At 42.7% G+C, this 20,914-nt stretch overlaps 1 protein-coding gene across 6 annotated transcripts in view; it reads right to left on the bottom strand.

Moving 5' to 3' along the window:
• TRAPPC10 (trafficking protein particle complex subunit 10) overlaps window positions 1-20,914 on the bottom strand; it is an 87,099-nt gene that overhangs the window by 54,475 nt on the left and 11,710 nt on the right. For 4 of the 6 annotated variants that reach the window (XM_079922540.1, XM_079922534.1, XM_079922536.1 and 1 more), the window contains exons 2-3: window positions 5,870-5,951; window positions 2,109-2,244 (exon numbers count right to left, since the gene is read on the bottom strand). In XM_079922540.1, the coding sequence (XP_079778666.1) occupies window positions 2,109-2,244; window positions 5,870-5,951 (218 nt within the window). Of the gene's footprint in view, window positions 1-2,108; window positions 2,245-2,844; window positions 3,448-4,267; window positions 4,398-5,869; window positions 5,952-20,914 lie in introns of those variants that run through there. The other 2 variants (XM_079922538.1, XM_079922537.1) reach the window with 2 other exon arrangements.

The following is a 20,914-nucleotide window of genomic DNA, read 5'->3' as shown; positions in this document are numbered from 1 at the left end:
TGAGGCATAAGAATTGAAAAGGAAGAAACAAGACTCTGCAGGTGACAGGATAGGGTATCTGGAAAACCCTAGACTTTGGGGCCTAGAGAACCAATGATAAAACTAACTCAAACAATAAAAGAATCCAGTAAGGTTAACATGAAAAAAAATCAACGTCTTCATATACAAAAAAAATAACCAACTAGAAGATACAATGGGAGAGAAAACCCCGTTGACAATAGCAACTAAAAAGTAAAATACTTAGAAAAGTAATTTGATACTAAAATCCATGTGGAAAAATAAACATGCCAGAGCAACTAGGCAAACACTGAAGAGAATGACCCCTGGGAAAGGACCAGCCCGACCAGGTACGAATGCGGACTGTCAGTCTAGGGAAAGCACGAACTGCAAACAAAGTCTGCACTCTTCATAGCAGGTTTGTTTCTGGCTGTAGCACAGGTGTAGCAATTCTGAAACTACGCTATGCATATTGCAGGACTGAGCAGGTGAGGGAATGTGTTGATGCGTCAGAGCCAGGGTAGACATAAACACGGAACAGGGTAAGGCAAGAAAGAGCCCTGTGGGGTTAGAGGCTAAAATCAGAGGCATCAGTATCAACTCATGATTTCTAAGACACGTGCTTCCCTAGCCCCGTGTAGTCAAAAGGCATAGAAGCGGGGACCCTCCCACAGTGCCAGGGAACCAGGGCTCTGTGAAAAAATGGCTGATTCCAGCACAAGGGTAGCAAAGGGACAAGAACCCAGAACACCTTGCTGTACCAGAAAGCTAGGAAGTGCTCAAAAGGCATAGGAGCCAGCTTGAAGTGACTCTCGCTGGCCAAATCTGGGACAACTTGAACACCAAAATAATAAGGATAATTGACTATAAAGCACTAAATAAAACAGAAGCCCACACAGGCTCTTCCCCAGAGTAGAGCGCTGACTGATAAATTGGGGGGAAGTGGTATGTGCAAGCCTTGGTAATGACTGGTGCAGGAAGAATCATCACTGGGGGCTAAATCTGGTCTGGAGTTTGGAGGGGTTCCCGTGACTGTGTGATAGGGGTGCCTCCCTGGGCATAAACTGTGCAAACAACATGGCTTATGCTGAACATCTGCATTCCCCCAGGAGTCTAGCCACCCCTGGAGTTTTGCTGTGTGTCAGGCGGAGGCTGCCTATGTGCCCGGTCCAATAAAAACCCTGGGCGCCAAGTCTCCAACGAGCTCCCCTGGTGGACAGCATCTCACATGTGCTATCACACTTGTCCTCGGGAGGAAGCACATCCCACGTGACTCCACTGGGAAAGGCTACAAAGCAAGGTCAGCAAAGGCAAAAGGCGCACGGGGTGAAGGGGAGAACAGGTGTGAGCTCTGAGTCCTCTCTCATTAAAACTAGAAAAACTACTTCTGCATCCTCAGTTTCAAGTTAAAATGTCACAGCATGTAACGATTTACGTATTTTGTATACTGCTAAATGCTTGTTTTATTAGAGTCAAACAGACAGGAAGAAATGACCCACAGAATTTTCTATTCGTTCATGAAACAATAATTCCATCAAGAATGGGTTCACAAACACAGAACTGCCAAGTACGAGTGAAGGCCACAGTGCCCGCAGCTGCAGCGTCCCTCACTCGATGGGCGTCCCAGAGCGCCTCCTGCACCAGACACGGATCGTGAGTTAGGAGACACAGTCCCCTGCCCCCAGAGAGCCCGCAAACCAGAACCAGAGACAAACAAGGATTTGTAAGTACAGTAACTGTCATGATGGTGAGTACAGGGTGTTATGAAAACAAAGCTGAGTACAGGGTGTTATGAAAACAAAGCTGAAAGTAAATATTAAAAAGACCTAGTGCCCACTAGGCTACAGTGAGATGGCTCACAAGAACTGGAAACACAAGTAAGACTATATTTGGTGATCACCACGAGTGCCCCGCGCTGGGCCAGAGCAGAAAATAGGCCACGGCAAAGCCACATCCTTGGCTGAAGGATGGAGAAAAGAGAAGACTACCAAAAAATTAAAATTAAAAAGTAAATTTCAAAAAGTATAGCTGTCTTGGCAAAACCCAGACCTCTGAAACTTAACCCCATTCCAAGACACGTTCTTGTAACTTTCCCTTTAAATGATACTTACACAGCATTCCGTCCAGTAAATGTGAAGAAAGGGGAATGTGAGCAGAGCCTTGTTTCCTTCTTTGGGCAGCAGCTCCTCTTTGAATTGAACGAAGTTAGATTCCAGGTGAATCATCTTTGGAGCTCGGCCATAGGACCTATAAACAATTTTTAACAAGTCACTGAGAAAAATGAGAATGTTTAGCAGAAAGAAAAGCAGAAAACGACAACAACAATTTAATCACATCTATGAGTTCAGAAGTACAGATAGGGCACTAAGCCTGAACTGTAGCGATTACATACGCTATCCGAAAAGACGCTGTAACTTATTTAAACACAGCCCACATGGACATGTCAAGGCTCCCCATAAATCTGTCGGCTTTACTTTGCTTGCAACACCGACTTCTGGGAAAAATGGATGTTAACCTACAGTCACTATAAAAGAAGATAAGAGTCTCCCAATTGTCAAAAGTGCTGTGTGAAGCTATCAAAGCTTTAAACTGCTCTAATACTTTTGTGACAAACCGTATTATCCAAAAAAGAGAACTGTCTGGTGAAAAAGAACAGGTTTCGTTCACGTAGCATAAATAAAATAGTGGTAACCACCCTCCTCCATGTTTTCTCAACCCAAGAACAAAGGACACACAGAGCAATCCCACAAGCTGCGCTCATCTAATCTACGGCTATCAGAGGGCATGGGTGCTGTTTTTATTGTACTTGTAGAAATAAATTATGCTACATACATCTTTTTTCCATACCTCTATTCTTCACCTCTAGTAGTTGTATCTCTTTTAAATATCTATAGCTGGATTTTGTGCTTTTTATCCAATCTAAGGAGTGTCGGTGATTAATAAGCTGAAACCAACCAAATTTAATGTGATTATGCTTGAACTTGTGGATTTTCTATTTCAGGCTATTTTTTTCTATCCTTTGAGAGATTAATCAAGTTTCCTTTTTCTCTGTTAGTTTGAAAGCTTAACCATCTATTTCTTTTCTGCTGTTGGTTACATTTTAATTTTTAACATGCATAAACTTACATTTCCCTCTCAAAGACTGCAGTAAACGTCTGCCTCTCCTTGAACAAGACAAAGCTAGTGCACTGTCTGCTCTCTGCTTCCCTCCACAATCTGACATTTTAGATCGTTTGATTCGTAGAAGCACTGACACCACAGTGCAGCACAGCACTTATGACTTGCTTGCTGGCCGCTGCTTCCTTTATCCTGTGAATTCATGGTTCATTTTCCTTTTTCTTGAGATACATTCCTTAATTAGTTCACAGAGAGTAGCACAGTTTCTGATCATACATGTCTGAAAATGTTTCCCAACGATCTCCATCCGGTGGCAAGCAGCAAATATACGACGTGAACAGCACCCTGGAGAGAACACGTGTGGCGCCACGCGGCCAGAGTGGCAGTTCAGGGCCCCCGGCCATCCTGGGCCCAGCTGGCATCCTGTCTCTCCCAAGGCCCGGGGGAGGCTGAGGCAGTCTTCCCGCTTGTATGAGTATGAGCAATACAGAACTCCAGATTCAGAGGTGCTTGCCCTCCAGGCCCTGCTTCAATGCTGCATTTCATGCTGCACTTTAAATGCTCTTAGAGGCTGCAGATGCGCTTTTTCTTTTCTCCCGGTTGCTTGGCGTGGCTTTTTGTTTGCTTTGTTTTGTCTTCATTCTGCTTGACATTCAGCGGCCCCTGCAATCCCCGAACTCACTGCTGGAAGAATTTTGATGCCAGTTCTCCAAGTATCGTCTGTGCTCCGCCCTCTCTATACTCTCCTTCTGAAGCATCTTCTACAGGGACATTGAAACTTCTGGACTTGGCCTTCGCGGCTCAGCTCTCCTTTCACGCCTCCAACTCCAGCTCTCAGCATTCGACTCGAGTTTCCAAGCGCAATCTCCCAACTCACTACTTTGCTTTTCAGCTACACAGCAGTTCACTGCATCAAGTAAAGTTTCTGCTTCAATCTTTTCCCCCCAAGATCTAATCAATTAATTTAAAATTTTATCAAAGTAAATATATATACACTTTAACATGTCAAGTAGTACTAAAGAGCTTTACACACACACACACACACACACACACACACACACACACACACACACACACACACGGCAGAGGGAACCCTGCCCAGGCCCTTTCTACCCCTCGCCTACCAAGGTCCTGGGCCCCGGGGCCCTATCACCTGTCAGGGACTCGCCTGCTTCTCAGGGAGCCACCTCTGCAGACACAAGGGCTCGGCTTTCCCTCCTATTCCTCTGTCCATCCTCCTTCTCCCAGAGAGGCGTCCACGTCTCTGCTGCTGCCACTTCTGCCCTCCTCTGTCCTTGAACATTTCTCATTCTCTTTTCTCATTTAGTTTTCAAGAAGGTGAAGAGATGAAAATACATGTTAAATCTATGCAGTGTCTCTATTTCATTTTTTTCCTCATAACCCCCTTTCCTGTTTCTTCTATCTTTCTGAATGTTTAAATAACGTATACTATTGGAAACCCTTTACAGATTACTCCATTTCTTCAGGTATTAAACTCTTCCGTTTGCTGGACTATTTTCTCTCATTCACAGCACTGGGCCTCTTGAGACGTTGAATAATTTTTCTGTAAGAGAATTCTCCCACATTCTGTACACTCTTCATATTACATGTAGGTAATTAAATACATTCCTTGTAACACTATAATCGGGCACAAAAATTAGACTAGATTCAACAGAGAGCCCGGGTAAGTCATCTAGAATGTTAACTCTTCAAGTTAGTAGATTACAAACTGGTGATCAGAAAGGAATAACATAGCAAGAATCAGAATTACATGAACATGAGTAACAACAGGAAATTCTTCATACACCTTGGTTAAAATCAGATTACCAGTATTAACAAGTCACAATCCAAACATTTTCTACAAATAATATCTAATCTTACCAGAAATTAGTCTTCCAGTAAGATAATTCAAAGTCAATTATTTCCTCAGGACAAGTCATTAGAGGAACAATTACAAACAACAGGGCAAACGGGAGGATTGATCTGGTTTCCCTCCTAATTTTTTTTAATAAATTTATTTATTTTTAATTTTTATTTTTGGCTGTGTTGGGTCTTCGTTGCTGTGCGCGGGCTTTCTCTAGCTGCGGCGAGCAGGGACTACTCTTCATTGCAGTGTGCGGGCTTCTCATTGCAGTGGCTTCTCTTGTTGCAGAGCATGGGCTCTAGGTGTGTGGACTTCAATAGTTGTGGCACGCAGGCTCAGTAGTTGTGGCACGCGAGCTCTAGAGCGCAGGCTCAGTAGTTGTGGCGCACGGGTTTAGTTGCTCCTTGGCATGTGGGATCTTCCCGGGCCAGGGCTCGAGCCCGTGTCCCCTACATTGGCAGGCGGATTCTTAACCACTGTGCCACCAAGGAAGCCCCTCCTTCATAATTTTTAAGTAACATCTTTCTGTGCACTTTCTCACCCTTAAGAGAAGAGCCAGGAGGTCAGGGCAGAGAGAAGGTCTCATAAGACAGCAGACAGAGGCACATGCTCTAATGTGGAATCGGAGTGTGCGTCTCCTTTCCAAAATGCCATGAGGAATCAGAAACCATTCCTACAAAAGTGGGCCTTCAGCTCAGAAGAAGTGTCCCATTTCTACCATCCTATGTCTTGTCAAGAAAATCAACACATTCCTTAGAGAAGAAGGTCCACAATTACGTGGCTCCACTCAGTTTCCTGAGAACTTAGCCTTTAACTCTTACTACTTCACTTGCTCACACAAATGCCTACAAAACGAGGAGGGAGATGCAGCGAAAACCAGAGGCACCATACCTTCTCCATTCCATTGGTTCTCTTGGAAGCTGCTGGGAGAGCGTCGGATAAATAGAGGTAAATAAATTCTGATCTCCAGCACCTACAACAGGAATAAAAATGGCATTTTAAGGTAAATATAGGAAAAATGGACTCTAAAATTTATTAATTGGTATTTTTAGGCAACTTAATAATTTAGCAGAATGACATCACAAAACAAGATTTTTTCATATCTTTAAATAAGTGGTCTCAAGAAAAGCCAGCACTCGACATGTGACCTAACTAACCCTCGCCCGGCCTCTCTGAGGTGGGTATGATTCTCCCCACGAGGAGGAGGGGGAGGGTCAGGAAAGTGGAGTCACCTGCCAGGGTCTGACAGCTAAGGAGGCGGAGCGGGCCCAGCTCCAGCCAGCCTCACCCCTGCGTCAGCTCATACCGCTGCTGCTCTCTTCAACTTGGACAAAACAGCCATGAAACTCCAGGCAGAATAGGAAACCCGGACAAGTGAACATGAGTTTCTTCACCAAAATAAGCTCGATACGCGTCCAAATGCCACTAGGAGCCGAGCCGTACAGTACGCTCTCTGTGCCCGTGCCACCCAGGACACCGGACACGCCTGCTCTCGTCGAGTCCACACAGGAAGTCCTGGAGGCAGACCCGACCTCATGGCCAAGAAGGGGGAGCACAAGCTGGCTGGCTGCGGAGACCAGTGAGGAACCCAGGAGTGTCTGAATTCACATGCTAAGCTGTTAATTCAGCTCTTTCATCCTAGCTTTGACGGAACTGAAAAATCCACTTAGCTCTCATAAAATTATAGCATAACCATTTCGCACTTAGGCTTAAAAAGTAGATGACTCAAATTCTTATACTCAGAGGATCCTCTAACTTTAAGCAAAACCATTTTCCATTTGCTTTTCTACTGATCTTAAAGAAATCATTGGGGATTGATGTAGGCCATTAATACATTTGCTTATTTTGCTATCATGAGCCCCCCCAAAAAACCAAAACAGGGGCTTCCCTGGTGGCGCAGTGGTTGAGAGTCCGCCTGCTGATGCAGGGGACACGGGTTCGTGCCCCGGTCCGGGAAGATCCCACATGCCGCGGAGCGGCTGGGCCCGTGAGCCATGGCCACTGAGCCTGCGCGTCCGAAGCCTGTGCTCCGCAACGGGAGAGGCCACAGCAGTGAGAGGCCCGCATACCGCAAAAAACATGTGGTTTTTTGTGGTTTTATTTTACTTTGTTGCAGTTGTTTCAATTATAGTTTTATTTTTCCTAATATATCTTTTATCTTTCCAATTTTATTTTTTTATTCTTTGATATTGTACTGCACCTCTTTTTTCTTTCTTCCTTCCTTTTTTTTTTTTTTTACCGTGCCACAAAGCTTGTGAGATCTTGGTTCTTGTGGTTTTATTTTACTTTGTTGCAGTTGTTTCAATTATAGTTTTATTTTTCCTAATATATCTTTTATCTTTCCAATTTTATTTTTTTATTCTTTGATATTGTACTGCACCTCTTTTTTCTTTCTTCCTTCCTTTTTTTTTTTTTTTTTACCGTGCCACAAAGCTTGTGAGATCTTGGTTCCCAGGCCAGAGGTCAGGCCCGAGCTCCTGTGGTGGGAGCTCCAAGTCCAAACCACTGGACTAACAGAGAAACTCAGACCCCTGGGAATATTAATTGGAGTGAGGACTCCCGGAGGTCCTCATCTCAGCACTAAGACCCAGATCTATCCAACTGCCTACAAACTCCAGTGCTTGACATCTCAGTCCAAACAACCAGTAAGACAGGAATACAGCACCACCCATCAAAAAAAAAAAAAAAAAAAACGACAAAAAAATGTTACAGATGAAGGAGCAAGGTAAAAACCTACAAGACCAAATAAATGAAGACGAAACAGGCAAGCTACCTAAAAAATGAATTCAAAATAATGATAGTAAAGATAATCCAAAATTTTGGAAACAGAATGGAGAAAATACAAGACACATTTAACAAGGACCTAGAAGAACTAGAGCAAACAAACAGTAATGAGCAACACAATTACTGAAATTAAAAATACTCTAGAAGGAATCAATAGCAGAATAACTGAGGCAGAAGAACAGATAAGTGAGCTGGAAGGTAAAATGGTGGAAGTAACTGCCAGGGAGCAGAATAAAGAAAAAAGAATGAAAAGAATTGAGGACAGTCTCAGAGACCTCGGGACAACATTAAATGCACCAGCATTCGAATCATAGGGGTCCCAGAAGAAAAAGAGAAAAAGAAAGGGTCTGAGAAAATATTTGAAGAGATTATAGTTGAAAACTTCCCTAACGTGGGAAAGGAAATAGTCAATCAAATCCAGGAAGCACAGAGAGGCCCATACAGGATAAACCCAAAGAGAAACACGCCAAGACACATATCAATCAAACTATCAAAAATTAAATACAAAGAAAAAATACTAAAAGCAGCAAGGGAAAAGCAACAAATAACATCCAAGGGAATCCCTATAAGGTTAACAGCTGATCTTTCAGCAGAAACTCTGCAAGCCAGAAGGGAGTGGCAGGACATACTTAACTAAAGTGATAAAAGGGAAAAACCTACAACCAAGATTACTCTACCCAGCAAGGATCTCATTCAGATTCGATGTAGAAATTAAAACCTTTAGAGACAAGCAAAAGATAAGGAAATTCAGCACCACCAAACCAGCTTTACAACAAATGCTAAAGGAACTTCTCTAGGCAGGAAACACAAGACCCACAAAAACAAACCCAAAACAACTAAGAAAATGGTAACAGAAACATACATATTGATAATTACCTTAAATGTAAATGGATTAAATGCTCCAACAAAAAGACATAGACTGGCTGAATGAATACAAAAACAAGACCTGAATTTGTGCTGTCTACAAGAGACCCACTTCAGACCCAGGGACACAAACAGACTGAAAGTGAGGAGATGGAAAAACATATTCCATGCAAATGGAAACCAAAAGAAAGCTGGAGTAGCAATATTCATATCAGATAAAATAGACTTTAAAATAAAGACTATTACAAGAGACAAAGAAGGACGCTACATAATGATCAAGGGATCAATTCAAGAAGAAGATATAACAATTTAAAATATTTATGCACCCAACACAAGAGCACCTCAATACATAAGGTAAACACTAACAGCCATAAAAGGGGAAGTTGACAGTAACACAATAATAGTAGGGGACTTTAACACCCCACTTTCACCAATGGACAGACCATGCAAAATGAAAATAAATAAGGAAACACAAACTTTAAATGACACATTAAACAAGATGGACTTAATTGATATTTATAGGACATTTCATCCAAAAACAACAGAATACACTTTCTTCTCAAGTGCTCATGGAACATTCTCCAGGATAGATCATATCTTGGGTACAAATCAAGCCCTGGTAAATTTAAGAAAATTGAAATCGTATCAAGTATATTTTCCGACCACAACGCTATGAGACTATATATCAATTACAGGAAAAAAAATGTAAAAAATACAAACACATGGAGGCTAAACAATACGTTACTAAATAACCAATAGATCACTGAAGAAATCAAAAAATACGTAGAAACAAATGACAGTAAAAAAACACAATGACCCAAAACCTATGGGATGCAGCAAAAGCAGTTCTAAGAGGGAAGTTTATAGCAATACAATCCTACCTCAAGAAACAAGAAAAATCTCAAACAAGCAACCTAACCTTATATCTAAAGCAATTAGAGAGAGAACAAAAGAAAACCCCAAGGAGGGAAGAAGGAAAGAAAAGAAAGAAGGAAAGAAGGAAAGAAATCATAAAGATTAGATCAGAAATAAATGAAAAAGAAATAAAGGAAACAATAGCAAAGATCAATAAAACTAAAAGCTGGTTCTTTGAGAAGATAAACAAAATTGATAAACCATTAGCCAGGCGCATCAAGAAAACAAAGGGAGAAGACTCAAATCAACAGAATTAGAAATGAAAAAGAAGTAACAATTGACACTGCAGAAATACAAAGGATCATGAGAGATTACTACAAACAACTATATGCCAATAAAATGGATAACCTGGGAGAAATGGACAAATTCTTAGAAAAGCACAACCTTCCTAGACTGAACCAGGAAGAAATAGAAAATATAAACAGACCAATCACAAGCACTGAAATTGAATCTGTGATTAAAAATCTTTCAAGAAACAAAAGCCCAGGACCAGATGGCTATACAGGCGAATTCTATCAAACATTTACAAAAGAGCTAACACCTATCCTTCTCAAGCTCTTCTAAAATACAGCACAGGGAGGAACACTCCCAAACTCATTCTATGAGGCCACCATCACTCTGATACCGAAAGCAGACAAAGATTCACAAAAAAAGGTATCTCTGATGAACACAGATGCAAAAATCCTCAACAAGATACTAGCAAACAGAATCCAACAGCACATTAAAAGGATCATACACCATGATCAAGTGGGGTTTATCCCAGGAATGCAAGGATTCTTCAATATACACAAACCAATCCATGTGATACACCATATTAACAAACTGAAGGATAAAAAATCATATGAAAATCTCAATAGATGCAGAACAAGCTACTGACAAAATTCAACACCCATTTATGATAAAAACTCTCCAGAAAGTAGGCATAGAGGGAACTTACCTCAACATAATAAAGGCCATATATGACAAACCCACAGCCAATATCGTTCTCAATGGTGAAAAACTGAAACCATTTCCTCTAATATCAGGAACAAGACAAGGTTGTCCAGTCTCACCACTATTATTCAACATAGTTTTGGAAGTTTTAGCCACAGCAATCAGAGAAGAAAAAGAAATAAAGGGAATCCAAATCGGAAAAGAAAAAGTAAAGCTGTCACTGTTTGCAGATGATGTGATACTATACACAGAGAATCCTAAAGATGCTACCAGAAAACTACTAGAGCTAATCAATGAATTTGGTAAAGTAGCAGGATACGACATTAATGCACAGAAATCTCTTGCATTCCTATACACTAATGATGAAAAATCTGAAAGAGAAATTAAGGAAACACTCCCATTTACCACCGCAACAAAAAAAGAATAAAATGCCTAGGAATAAACCTACCTAAGGAGACAAAATACCTGTATGCAGGAAACTATAAGACACTGATGAAAAAAATTAAAGATGATACAAACAGATGAAGAGGTATATCATGTTCTTGAATTGGAAGAATCAACACTGTGAAAATGACTCTACTACCCAAAGCAATCTACAGATTCAATGCAATCCCTATCAAACTACCAATGGCATTTTTCACAGAACTAGAACAAAAAAATTTCACAACTTGTATGGAAACACAAAAGACCCCAAATAGCCAAAGCAATCTCGAGAAAGAAAAATGGAGTTGGAGGAATCAGGCTCCCGGACTTCAGACTACACTACAAAGCTACAGTAATCAAGACAGTATGGTACTGGCACAAAAACAGAAATATAGATCAACGGAAAAGGATAGACAGCCCAGAGATAAACCCACACACATATGGACACCGAATTTATGACAAAGGAGGCAAGAACATACAATGGAGAAAAGACAGCCTCTTCAATAAAGTGGTGCTGGGAAAACAGACAGCTACATGTAAAAGAATGAAATTAGAACACTTCCAAACATCGTACACAAAAATAAACTTAAAATGGATTAAAGACCTAAATGTAAGCCCAGATACTATCAAACTCTTAGAGGAAAACATAGGCAGAACACTCTATGACATAAATCACAGCAAGATCCTTTTGACCCACCTCCTAGAGAAATAGAAATCAAAACAAAACTAAACAAATGGGACCTAATGAAACTTAAAAGCGTTTGCACAGCAAAGGAAACCATAAACGAGACGAAAAGACAACCCTCCGAATGGGAGAAAATATTTGCAAATGAAGCAACTGACAAAGGATTAATCTCCAAAATATACAAGCAGCTCATGCAGCTCAACATCCAAAAATCAAACAACCCAATTCAAAAATGGGCAGAAGACCTAAATAGACATTTCTCCAAAGAATATATACAGATTGCCAACAAACACATGAAAGGATGCTCAGCATCACTAATCTTTAGAGAAATGCAAATCAAAACTACAATGAGGTATCACCTCACACCGGTCAGAATGGCCATCATCAAAAAATCTACAAACAATAAATGCTGGAGAGGGTGTGGAGAAAAGGGAACCCTCTTGCACTGTTGGTGGGAATGTAAATTGATACAGCCACTATGGAGAACAGTATGGAGGTTCCTTAAAAAAACTAAAAATAGAACTACCATACGACCCAGCAATCCCACTACTGGGCATATACCCTGAGAAAACCATAATTCAAAAAGTCACGCACCACAATGTTCATTGCAGCTCTAATTTACAATAGCCAAGACATGGAAGCAACCTAAGTGTCCATCAACAGATAAATGGATAAAGAAGATGTGGCACATATATACAATGGAATATTAGCCATAGAAAAGAATGAAAATGAGTTATTTGTAGTGAGGTGGATGGACCTAGAGTCTGTCATACAGAGTGAAGTAAGGCAGAAAGAGAAAAACAAATACCATATGTTAACATATATATATGGAATCTAAAAAAAAAAAAAAAAAATGGTACTGATGAACCTAGGGGCAGGACAGGAATAAAGATGCAGACGTAGAGAATGGACTTGAGGATACGGGGAAGGGGAAGGGTAAGCTGGGACAAAGTGAGACAGTAGCATTGACATATATACCCTACCAAATGTAAAACAGATAGCTAGTGGGAAGCAGCTCAGCTCGGTGCTCTGTGATCACCTAGAGGGGTGGGACAGGGAGGGTGGGAGGGAGACGCAAGAGGGAGGGGATATGGGGGTATACGTATAGCTGATTCACTTTGTTATACAGCAGAAACACGAGGTTGTAAAGCAATTATACTCGGATAAAGATGTTAAGGGCAAAAAGAAAAGAAAAGAAAAGAAAAACCTATGTAGAGAGTAAACAAATGAAGTGCCTCTTACACACCCCCTCCCAAGTGTCCCCCACAGGAAATCCTGTTATACGATATAAAACTTATAAAACTTGTCTAAGTGGAGACTATAAAGTAAAAATTTTTCTCATATTCTATCATAAAATAAATCTTTAATCTGTGTCCTAAATTTAATTTTAAAAGATTATAGGTCAATTAGCACATCTGTCAAGGGCAAAGACGTCATCTGACAATAACTGGGGACTTAACAAGTGACCATTCGATCTCAGCGCCTATTAGGAGCTAAACCATGTCCCTGTAAAATTCATATGTTGAAATCCTAACCCCCAGTACCTCTGAATGTGCCTGTGTTTGCAGATAAGGTCTTGAAAAGATGATTACGTTAGAATGAGGGGTTTAGAATGGGCCCTGATCCAATCTGACTGAAATCCTTATAAGAGAAAATGTGGATACACAGACTCTGGGGTGGGAAAAGACCGCATGAGGACACAGCAAGAAGAAGGCTGGCCACCTCCAAGCCAAGGAGGGAGGCCTCAGAAGCCAACCCTGTCGACACTTTGATCTGGACTTCCAGCCACCAGAACTGTGAGAAAACAAGTTTCTGTTGTTTAAGCCACCTAGCCTGTGGTATTTTGTTATGGCAGCCCTAGCCAACTGATACAGCACCCCTGATTTACATTTGAAGGTCAAATTCTTCTCACCCATTGAAATTCTACATTGATTGAACATGAAGAAAAGCCTCCATGATTTTCTCAGAATATATAGCTATTATTAATGATAATACTCCTAAGTCTTTATATTGAGTATTATGAAAAATAGAGATGTCTTTGAAAATGAGCTATAGAGAGCCAGAGCTCTAAAAGAGAGAGACAGGAAAGAGCTTAGGTGTAAAACCCCGGAAGAATTAAAGCTAGGCTTATGTGATAGGTAATTAAATTAACAGTGTATACTTTGTAGCTCCCCAAAATAGCCCAACCACTTAGCAGAAAAGCCATTCGAGTTCTGAGGTCTGAATTGTAAGAGCCACTTTGTTTTGATCCCATGGGCAACAGGGGCATGAGAAAACCCAATAAGGATTCAGTTGTTAAAAAACAGCTACTAGAAGCAAAATTGAGGCTTAAGATTGATGTGTTCAGAGAACCCTGTTCAGAAAATTGCTGTGTTTATTTTTCTTACTCAAGAGGCCTATTAAAAGAGTCAACTCAGACTATTTATTTCAACAACTAAGATTTCTTTCTTTTTTTTTTTTGGTGAGAGAGGGGAGACATCAAAATAATTTGTAAAGGTAATTCAAAGCACAATCCCATTAATATTGGGCTGGCCAAAAAGTTCCTTCAGTTTTTAAGTAAAAATAAAAGACATTTTTCATTTTCACCAAGAACTTACTGAACAATGTATTCACTGTTTTGTCCCCATTACCTCTGCGATTTTTCAGGCAACTTCATAATTCCATCTTTCTAAAGATTTTATCTTTTTTTTTTTTTTTTTTTTTTTTGCGGTACGCGGGCCTCTCACTGTTGTGGCCTCTCCCGTTGCGGAGCACAGGCTCTGGGCGCACAGGCTCAGCGGCCATGGCTCACGGGCCCAGCCGCTCGGCGGCATGTGGGATCTTCCCGGACCGGGGCACGAACCCGCGTCCCCTGCATCCGCAGGCGGACTCTCAACCACTGCGCCACCAGGGAAGCCCCAAAACTTTTTATCTTTTTGAGCAAAGAACTGTTGCAGGTGCCTTTTACAGTCTTCCAGGGAATGGAAATTTTTTCCATTAAGAGAATTTTGTAAAGACCGAAATAAATGGAAATCTGAAGGTGCAATGTCTGGTGAATATGACGGATGAATCAGAACTTCCCAGCCAAGCTGTAACCGTTTTTGCCTGGTCATCAAAGAAACATGTGGTTTTGTGTTATCCTGATGGAAGATTATGTGATTTTCTGTTGACTAATTCTGGACGCTTTTCGTCGGGTGCTGCTTTCAGCTGGTCTAACTGGGAGCAGTACTTGTTGGACTTAATTGTTTGGTTTTCCGGAAGGAGCTCTTAATAGAGGACTCCCTTCCAACCCCACCATATACACAACATCACCTTCTTTGAATGAAGACCGGCCTTTGGTGTGGTTGGTGGTGGTTCATTTCGCTTGTCCCATGATCTCTTCCATTCCACATTATTGTACAGTGTCTACTTTTCATAGCCCATCACAACTTGTTTTAAAAACGGAACGTTTTCGTTATGTTTCGGTAGAGAATCGCATGCAGAAATATGGTCGAGGATTTTTTTCACCTATGTGGAACCCAAACACCAAAGCGATTCACATAACCAAGCTGGTGCAAATGATTTTCAATGCTTGATGTGGATATTTTGAGTACGTCGGCTATCTTCTGCACGGTATAACGTGGATTGTTTCTCAATTATTGTTTCGATTTGGTCACTATCAACTTCAACTGGTCTACCCGACCGTGGAGCAGCGTCCAGTGAGAAATCTCCAGCACGGAACTTCGCAAACCACTTTTGGCATTTCGATCAGTCACGGCACCTTCTCCATACACTGCACAAATCTTTTTTTGTGTTTTCAGTTGCGTGTTTACCTTTCTTGAAATAATCTAGCATAATATGCGGAAAGTGCTGTTTTTCTTCCACCTTCAATATTAAAATGGCTACACAAAAATTCACCAATTTTGGTAAGTTTTTTTTTTTAAATGCATGCCGATATGACAGCTGTCAATACAACCTTACCAAATTGTTTCAAATGAAGTTAAGACAACTAGGCGCTACCAGAGCCATCTTATGGAAAAAAAACGGAACGAACCTTTCAGCCAACCCAATATAAATCTCTCTCTCCCTGTGGGTGTGTGCGCGTCTCGTCACTCACTTGGGGACACGTGGATATGAGGATGGGGCAAGTCAGGGCACCCACAGGCGGCTCCAGGGGCGTCTGCGGACCATCAGCACCGGCGCGTGGCAGCACCCAGGCAGGAGCAATGGCTGATGACAGGCAGAGGGGCCACTCAAACGTAAAGGGAAACATCAGGGGACAGTGGCCTTGCTCTGCAGAGGGACGCAGGCACTCCGTCTGGATGGTGCCCAGGTTTGCTGGCACCTGACCCCAGGCTGGGCCTAAGTCCAAAGGCTGAGGAGAGCCCAGCTCAGACGCTCCCCAAGAAAGGGGGGCAGAGCCCCGGGTTTCTGATTATCTGAACCTGTTTTCTTACTTACGCCAGTTGTGATTAGATTTGCTGTTCCATGCAGTCACATGACTGATGCAGACCTTCGCTATTTCCTGAATTATGACTGCATGCTCTGAGATTTTTAGAAGCATATATTCATGTATTAATCATGTAATTTTAAACTTTCTTTGTTAAAAGCAGATAAGAACTAATTAAACACGGGGCGGGGGGAAGAATTCAGAAAGATGATTTCAGTGACTTAAGCATAAATGGATCATATTTCAACAAACTCAGCTTAACATTTTCTTAAAATTTTTAAAACAGAAGGACAATTATAAAGTAGTTAACTTTTACCAACGTAAAAAGACACTAACACGTGTCCAAAGAAACATAAATAACTACAGATAAAGATGTATCATTCAGGTTTTATTTATTTGTTTATTTTTGGCCACGCTGTGTGGCTTGTGGGGTCTTAGCTCCCCGACCAGGGATTGAACCCGGGGCCACAGCAGTGAAAGCGCCGAGTCCTCACCACTGGACCGCCAGGGAATTCCCTCATTTGGATGTCAGATGACCAACACCAAAGCAGTAAAAAGCTGGTTATTTTTGAAACAACTCTAATTTTCAAAGAAGTCGATTATAACTAAAAATAGAAACGTGTAGGCTAGACAGTCTTTCAGACCCAAGATGCTATCACTAAGATGAGAGTCTAAGCAAAGCTGAGTAACAGGCCCAGACAGACCCGCGAGGATGCGTCAGACCCACCTCGGCCGGCCGTGGCCAGGGCCAGTCACAAACTGTCAGTCACACATCATCTGTTGCACCCTTCACCATCCTAAAGAGCAATGAAAACTTTCAATCATTTTATGCACAAAACTTTTATTTTAGGGTCCACTAGAACTGCAAATCCACAAAGTTACTTAGTGTCAAAGCATTTTTAAAATTCAGATTTTCAATTCTTAACAGTCAATTGCAACCAGAACAGAATCAGTCTTACGTTGATACTTAAAGAGCAGAGAACTGAGTCCACAGTCCTGCTCTGTGTGAAAATGCCTCCCGCAGATAAAAAAGCAGTGAATGCTTCATCCTCCTGAAAATCTACATCCAAACCAAACCGTGCAAAGTGGTTCCATTAGCGGGAGGAGATTACAGAGGGGCTCACAGTCTGCATCTCAGGAATGTGCGATGTCTAAACTAGACTAAAATAAAGGCACATAATCTCTTAATCTAGAAGAAAAATGTATCTATGTTCAAAAAGCCATACATTCGTTGTTGCTAATGTTCCTATAATGTTTATGTAATAATTTTTAAAAGATTTTAGCACTTGGTTATGACATAAGATTGAATTTGGCACTAAACAGTCTGCAGAAAAAGTAGCGTAAGTTACCAAATGCGGTTTGAATGCTCCAGAGCTACCAATTATGCCTCGGGGGAGACTGAAAAAAGCCACCTCTCATTTGGGAAAGACACAGGGTTTCCATACTTATAGAATCATTACTTCCAATGCTTCTCTCCCAGACACATGTTACGGGCAGTTGGAAATCTATGTAACTGGCCTACTCCCTGGGGCCTGGGAACATGTTACATTACATGGCGAAGGAGAATTAAGGCTGCAGGTGGATTAAGGCTGCTGCTAGTCAGCTGACCTTAAAGAGATGATCCTGGATTACTGGACAGGCCCATTGTACTCACAAGGGTCCTTAAGTAGCGAAGAGGGAGGCGGAAGAGCCACAACCAAAGAGATGGCATCACGAGAAAGACTGAACTGGTGTCACTGGCTTTGAAGGCGGAAGGGCCCAGACAGCCAAGCACGTGGGCACCTCTAGAAGCCAGAAAAGGCAGGAAACGGATTCTCCCCTGGAGCCTCGGGAAGGATCAGCCCTGCCCACAGCTTGATTTTAACCTAAGGAGACCCACGTCAGCCTTCTGGTCTCCAGAGCTCTGAGAGAATATCTCTATGTTACTTTAAGGCACAAAATCTACGTAATTTGTTACAGCAGCCGCAAAAAACTGACACAACTATGAAAGGTGCATGACAGACTTAAAAGGGAAAAATAAAAGCATTTGATTTGCGCTGCTGCCCCCCGCCCCCCCCCCCAAAAAAACCTATGTAATCTGATCTGATGATCCGGGAGGATGTGCTAAACTATAGAGAGAGAACTAGCTAACAAAGGTTAAAAGAGGGCCCATCTGTTTACCGTGCATTCTCGGACAGCACTCTGCACAGGTGCCCTGAGCCCTCACAGCAGCCCCGGGACCGAGGGCCACCCCACACGTGGAGGCCCAGGCCCCCAGCACCTGCCCACCCAGCTGAGTGAAGCGGCTCCCAAGCACCAGAGCTGGGCCAAGCCGCACCGGGCAGCCCGCTCTGAACTCAGCATTCCTGGCTGCCGCTATGAGGTGCTTCTCTGTTTCCTCATTTTACTGTTTCCCAAGGAATCTGAAGTGGCTGTGTTGACACAGCTTGGCTGAAAACACAGGTTCCAGAAGACCTTCCACCAACAAGAGTGCACCTTTCTGCCACTGGCATCCGACTGTTACCAATACTTAAACATACAAACTGTGACGGTCCTAACACAAACGTATGAAAGGATCAGGGGCTTCCCTGGTGGCGCAGTGGTTGAGAGTCCGCCTGCGGATGCAGGGGACGCGGGTTCGTGCCCCGGTCCGGGAAGATCCCACATGCCGCGGAGCGGCTGGGCCCGTGAGCCATGGCCGCTGAGCCTGCGCTCCGCAACGGGAGAGGCCACAGCAGTGAGAGGTCCGCATACCGCAAAAAAAAAAAAAACAAAAAAAAACAGCCATTCTTTGAGCACGCTGTTAACAAAATAAAGCTACACTTCACTGTTAGCCAGCTGACTCCTATTTGAAAACAAGAAGTGTTAAGGAGGGCACCGTCTTTAACCCTAAGCACACGTGCGCTCACTCTCAGACCGTACGTTCCTTAATTTCTCCTCAACAGCTTCTAGTACAACAGACCTTCAAATGGACAAAAAAAAGTCCAAAGTCACAAACTGGGAAGTCATTGCAGCCTATTCAATAATATGTAAAACGTACTTGCCATAATTTATGTGTAGTGTCAATGTGGTAATAAAAGTGAATTAATGCCTCAAATTGGTAGCTCTTTCATGGGGAAAACTATTATCAAATGTGTACTCCTGGAATACGGAAGCCCTCCCCAGGGGTCTTCCTAGAGTATCTGTACGTGAAAGGCTTCCACATTTGGGGGTGGGGGCACGGAGCGAAGGCTAACAAGAAAGAACAAAAAAGACCCAGATGGTATCCAGATTCTGCAAGGATTAATAGAAATTAAGGTTTGGCCTGTGCCCGAAAATGACCAGGCAACTGATGGCCCATTTCTACACATAAACACTGCGCTCCCTTTACTGGAAGGTGGATACTGAGAAGAAAAGCAAATGAACCCTCCCACAGCTCTGAGCCGCAGAGGCCAAGTTGAAAGAAAAGTAATTCCTCCAGTCGACATGATGGGAATCGCCTACACTTGGTCGTCAGTTGTCACAGATCCCCTGCGTCAGGCCTTCCAAAATAACGGTGATTTTAAATCACAACTCAGCACACCCTGCCGTGTCATCACTAGCTTTCCTGTTAGGCTGCTCCATCCAGCCTTCCCCCGAGCCTGACTGTGACAGACACACCTGCTCCCCTGCCCCACCCTGTGTCCCTCACTCCTGGAACCCAGTCTACGCAACAGTCACCACCCCGCAGGTGTGACCAAAGGGACAAAGTACAATGTGTGAGTGTTAATCAAGTTTCATACTGTGGGAGTTTGCAGAAAAGGAACTACAACCAATACATAGAGACCACTCACAAGATAGAAAGTCCCGAAGTCTGAAAGACAAGTTAACACACATGCCAAGTGTTAAGGAGGTCTGAGTACACACTTCTAAGCAGGGGGACAGCAGTCAGCTTCTCTAGCACTCGGACACCACACTAGACTTAAAACTGAAGAGTTCCAACAGAAAAAGAAAGATCGGATGAATGCATCAAATTACGAGAAGACTGAAGAATCAGCCTTTGAAGGTTTACATATTGTTAAAATGAAGGAAATACAGTAAGACTGTAGCAGTTTGAATCACAGCATTTGCAAGTTCAGGAAGAGGTCTTTTGCTCGCTCCAGGCACGCCCCTGACCTGAGGCTTTCGATAGGAGGGTTCCCAAACCGCTCTCTGCCTGCATTTCCCCTTCACCTCCCTGAGGTCTGTGCAAAGACCACTCTCTTTCTCAATGTGGTCTAAGTGCAGTTTTCAAAAGGCGCGCCATTATGAAAGGGGTTTGAAAACATCTAGCAAGACTAAGTGTTTACCACAGTCCCAGCAATCCTTGCAGCGCTCTACCCCGACAGGTACACAGGGAAAATGAGAAGACAGACACACACGCGAGGCTATTCAATGCAAGACTATGTCAAACAGCAAGAGATGAAACCATTCAAATTCCACTGATGGGAGACCGGTGGAATAAACCACGGCACATGGACATGACAGAGTTCTAGGGGACTATAAAAAGCAATGGGAGCGCTTCCCTGGTGGCTCAGTGGTTGAGAGTCCGCCTGCCGACTGATGCAGGGGACATGGGTTCGTGCCCCGGTCTGGGAAGATCCCACATGCCCCAGAGCGGCTGGGCCCTTGAGCCGTGGCCGCTGAGTCTGTGCATCCGGAGCCTGTGCTCTGCAACGGGAGAGGCCACATCAGTGAGAGGCCCGCGTACCGAAAAAAAAAAAAAAAAAAAAAGCAATGGGAAAGATCTCCACATGCTATGTCCACCAGGAAACGCTGAGGGAAAAAAAGCGAAGCGGGAAAACTGTGTGTGTAGTTTGTAATCTCTTACCTAAGAAAGGGAAATACAAATATGTATGAATGTCTCCTATAGAAGGAGACTATTTAGGTAAGGGCAGGGATACGGTAGAGAGGACAGGGGTATACGCTAGATTGTTTTAAATGTATC

The sequence above is a fragment of the Stenella coeruleoalba genome (genome assembly GCF_951394435.1).
Source record: "Stenella coeruleoalba genome assembly, chromosome: 5".
NCBI lineage: Eukaryota > Metazoa > Chordata > Mammalia > Artiodactyla > Delphinidae > Stenella > Stenella coeruleoalba.
This window is presented reverse-complemented; position numbering and strand designations above follow the sequence as displayed.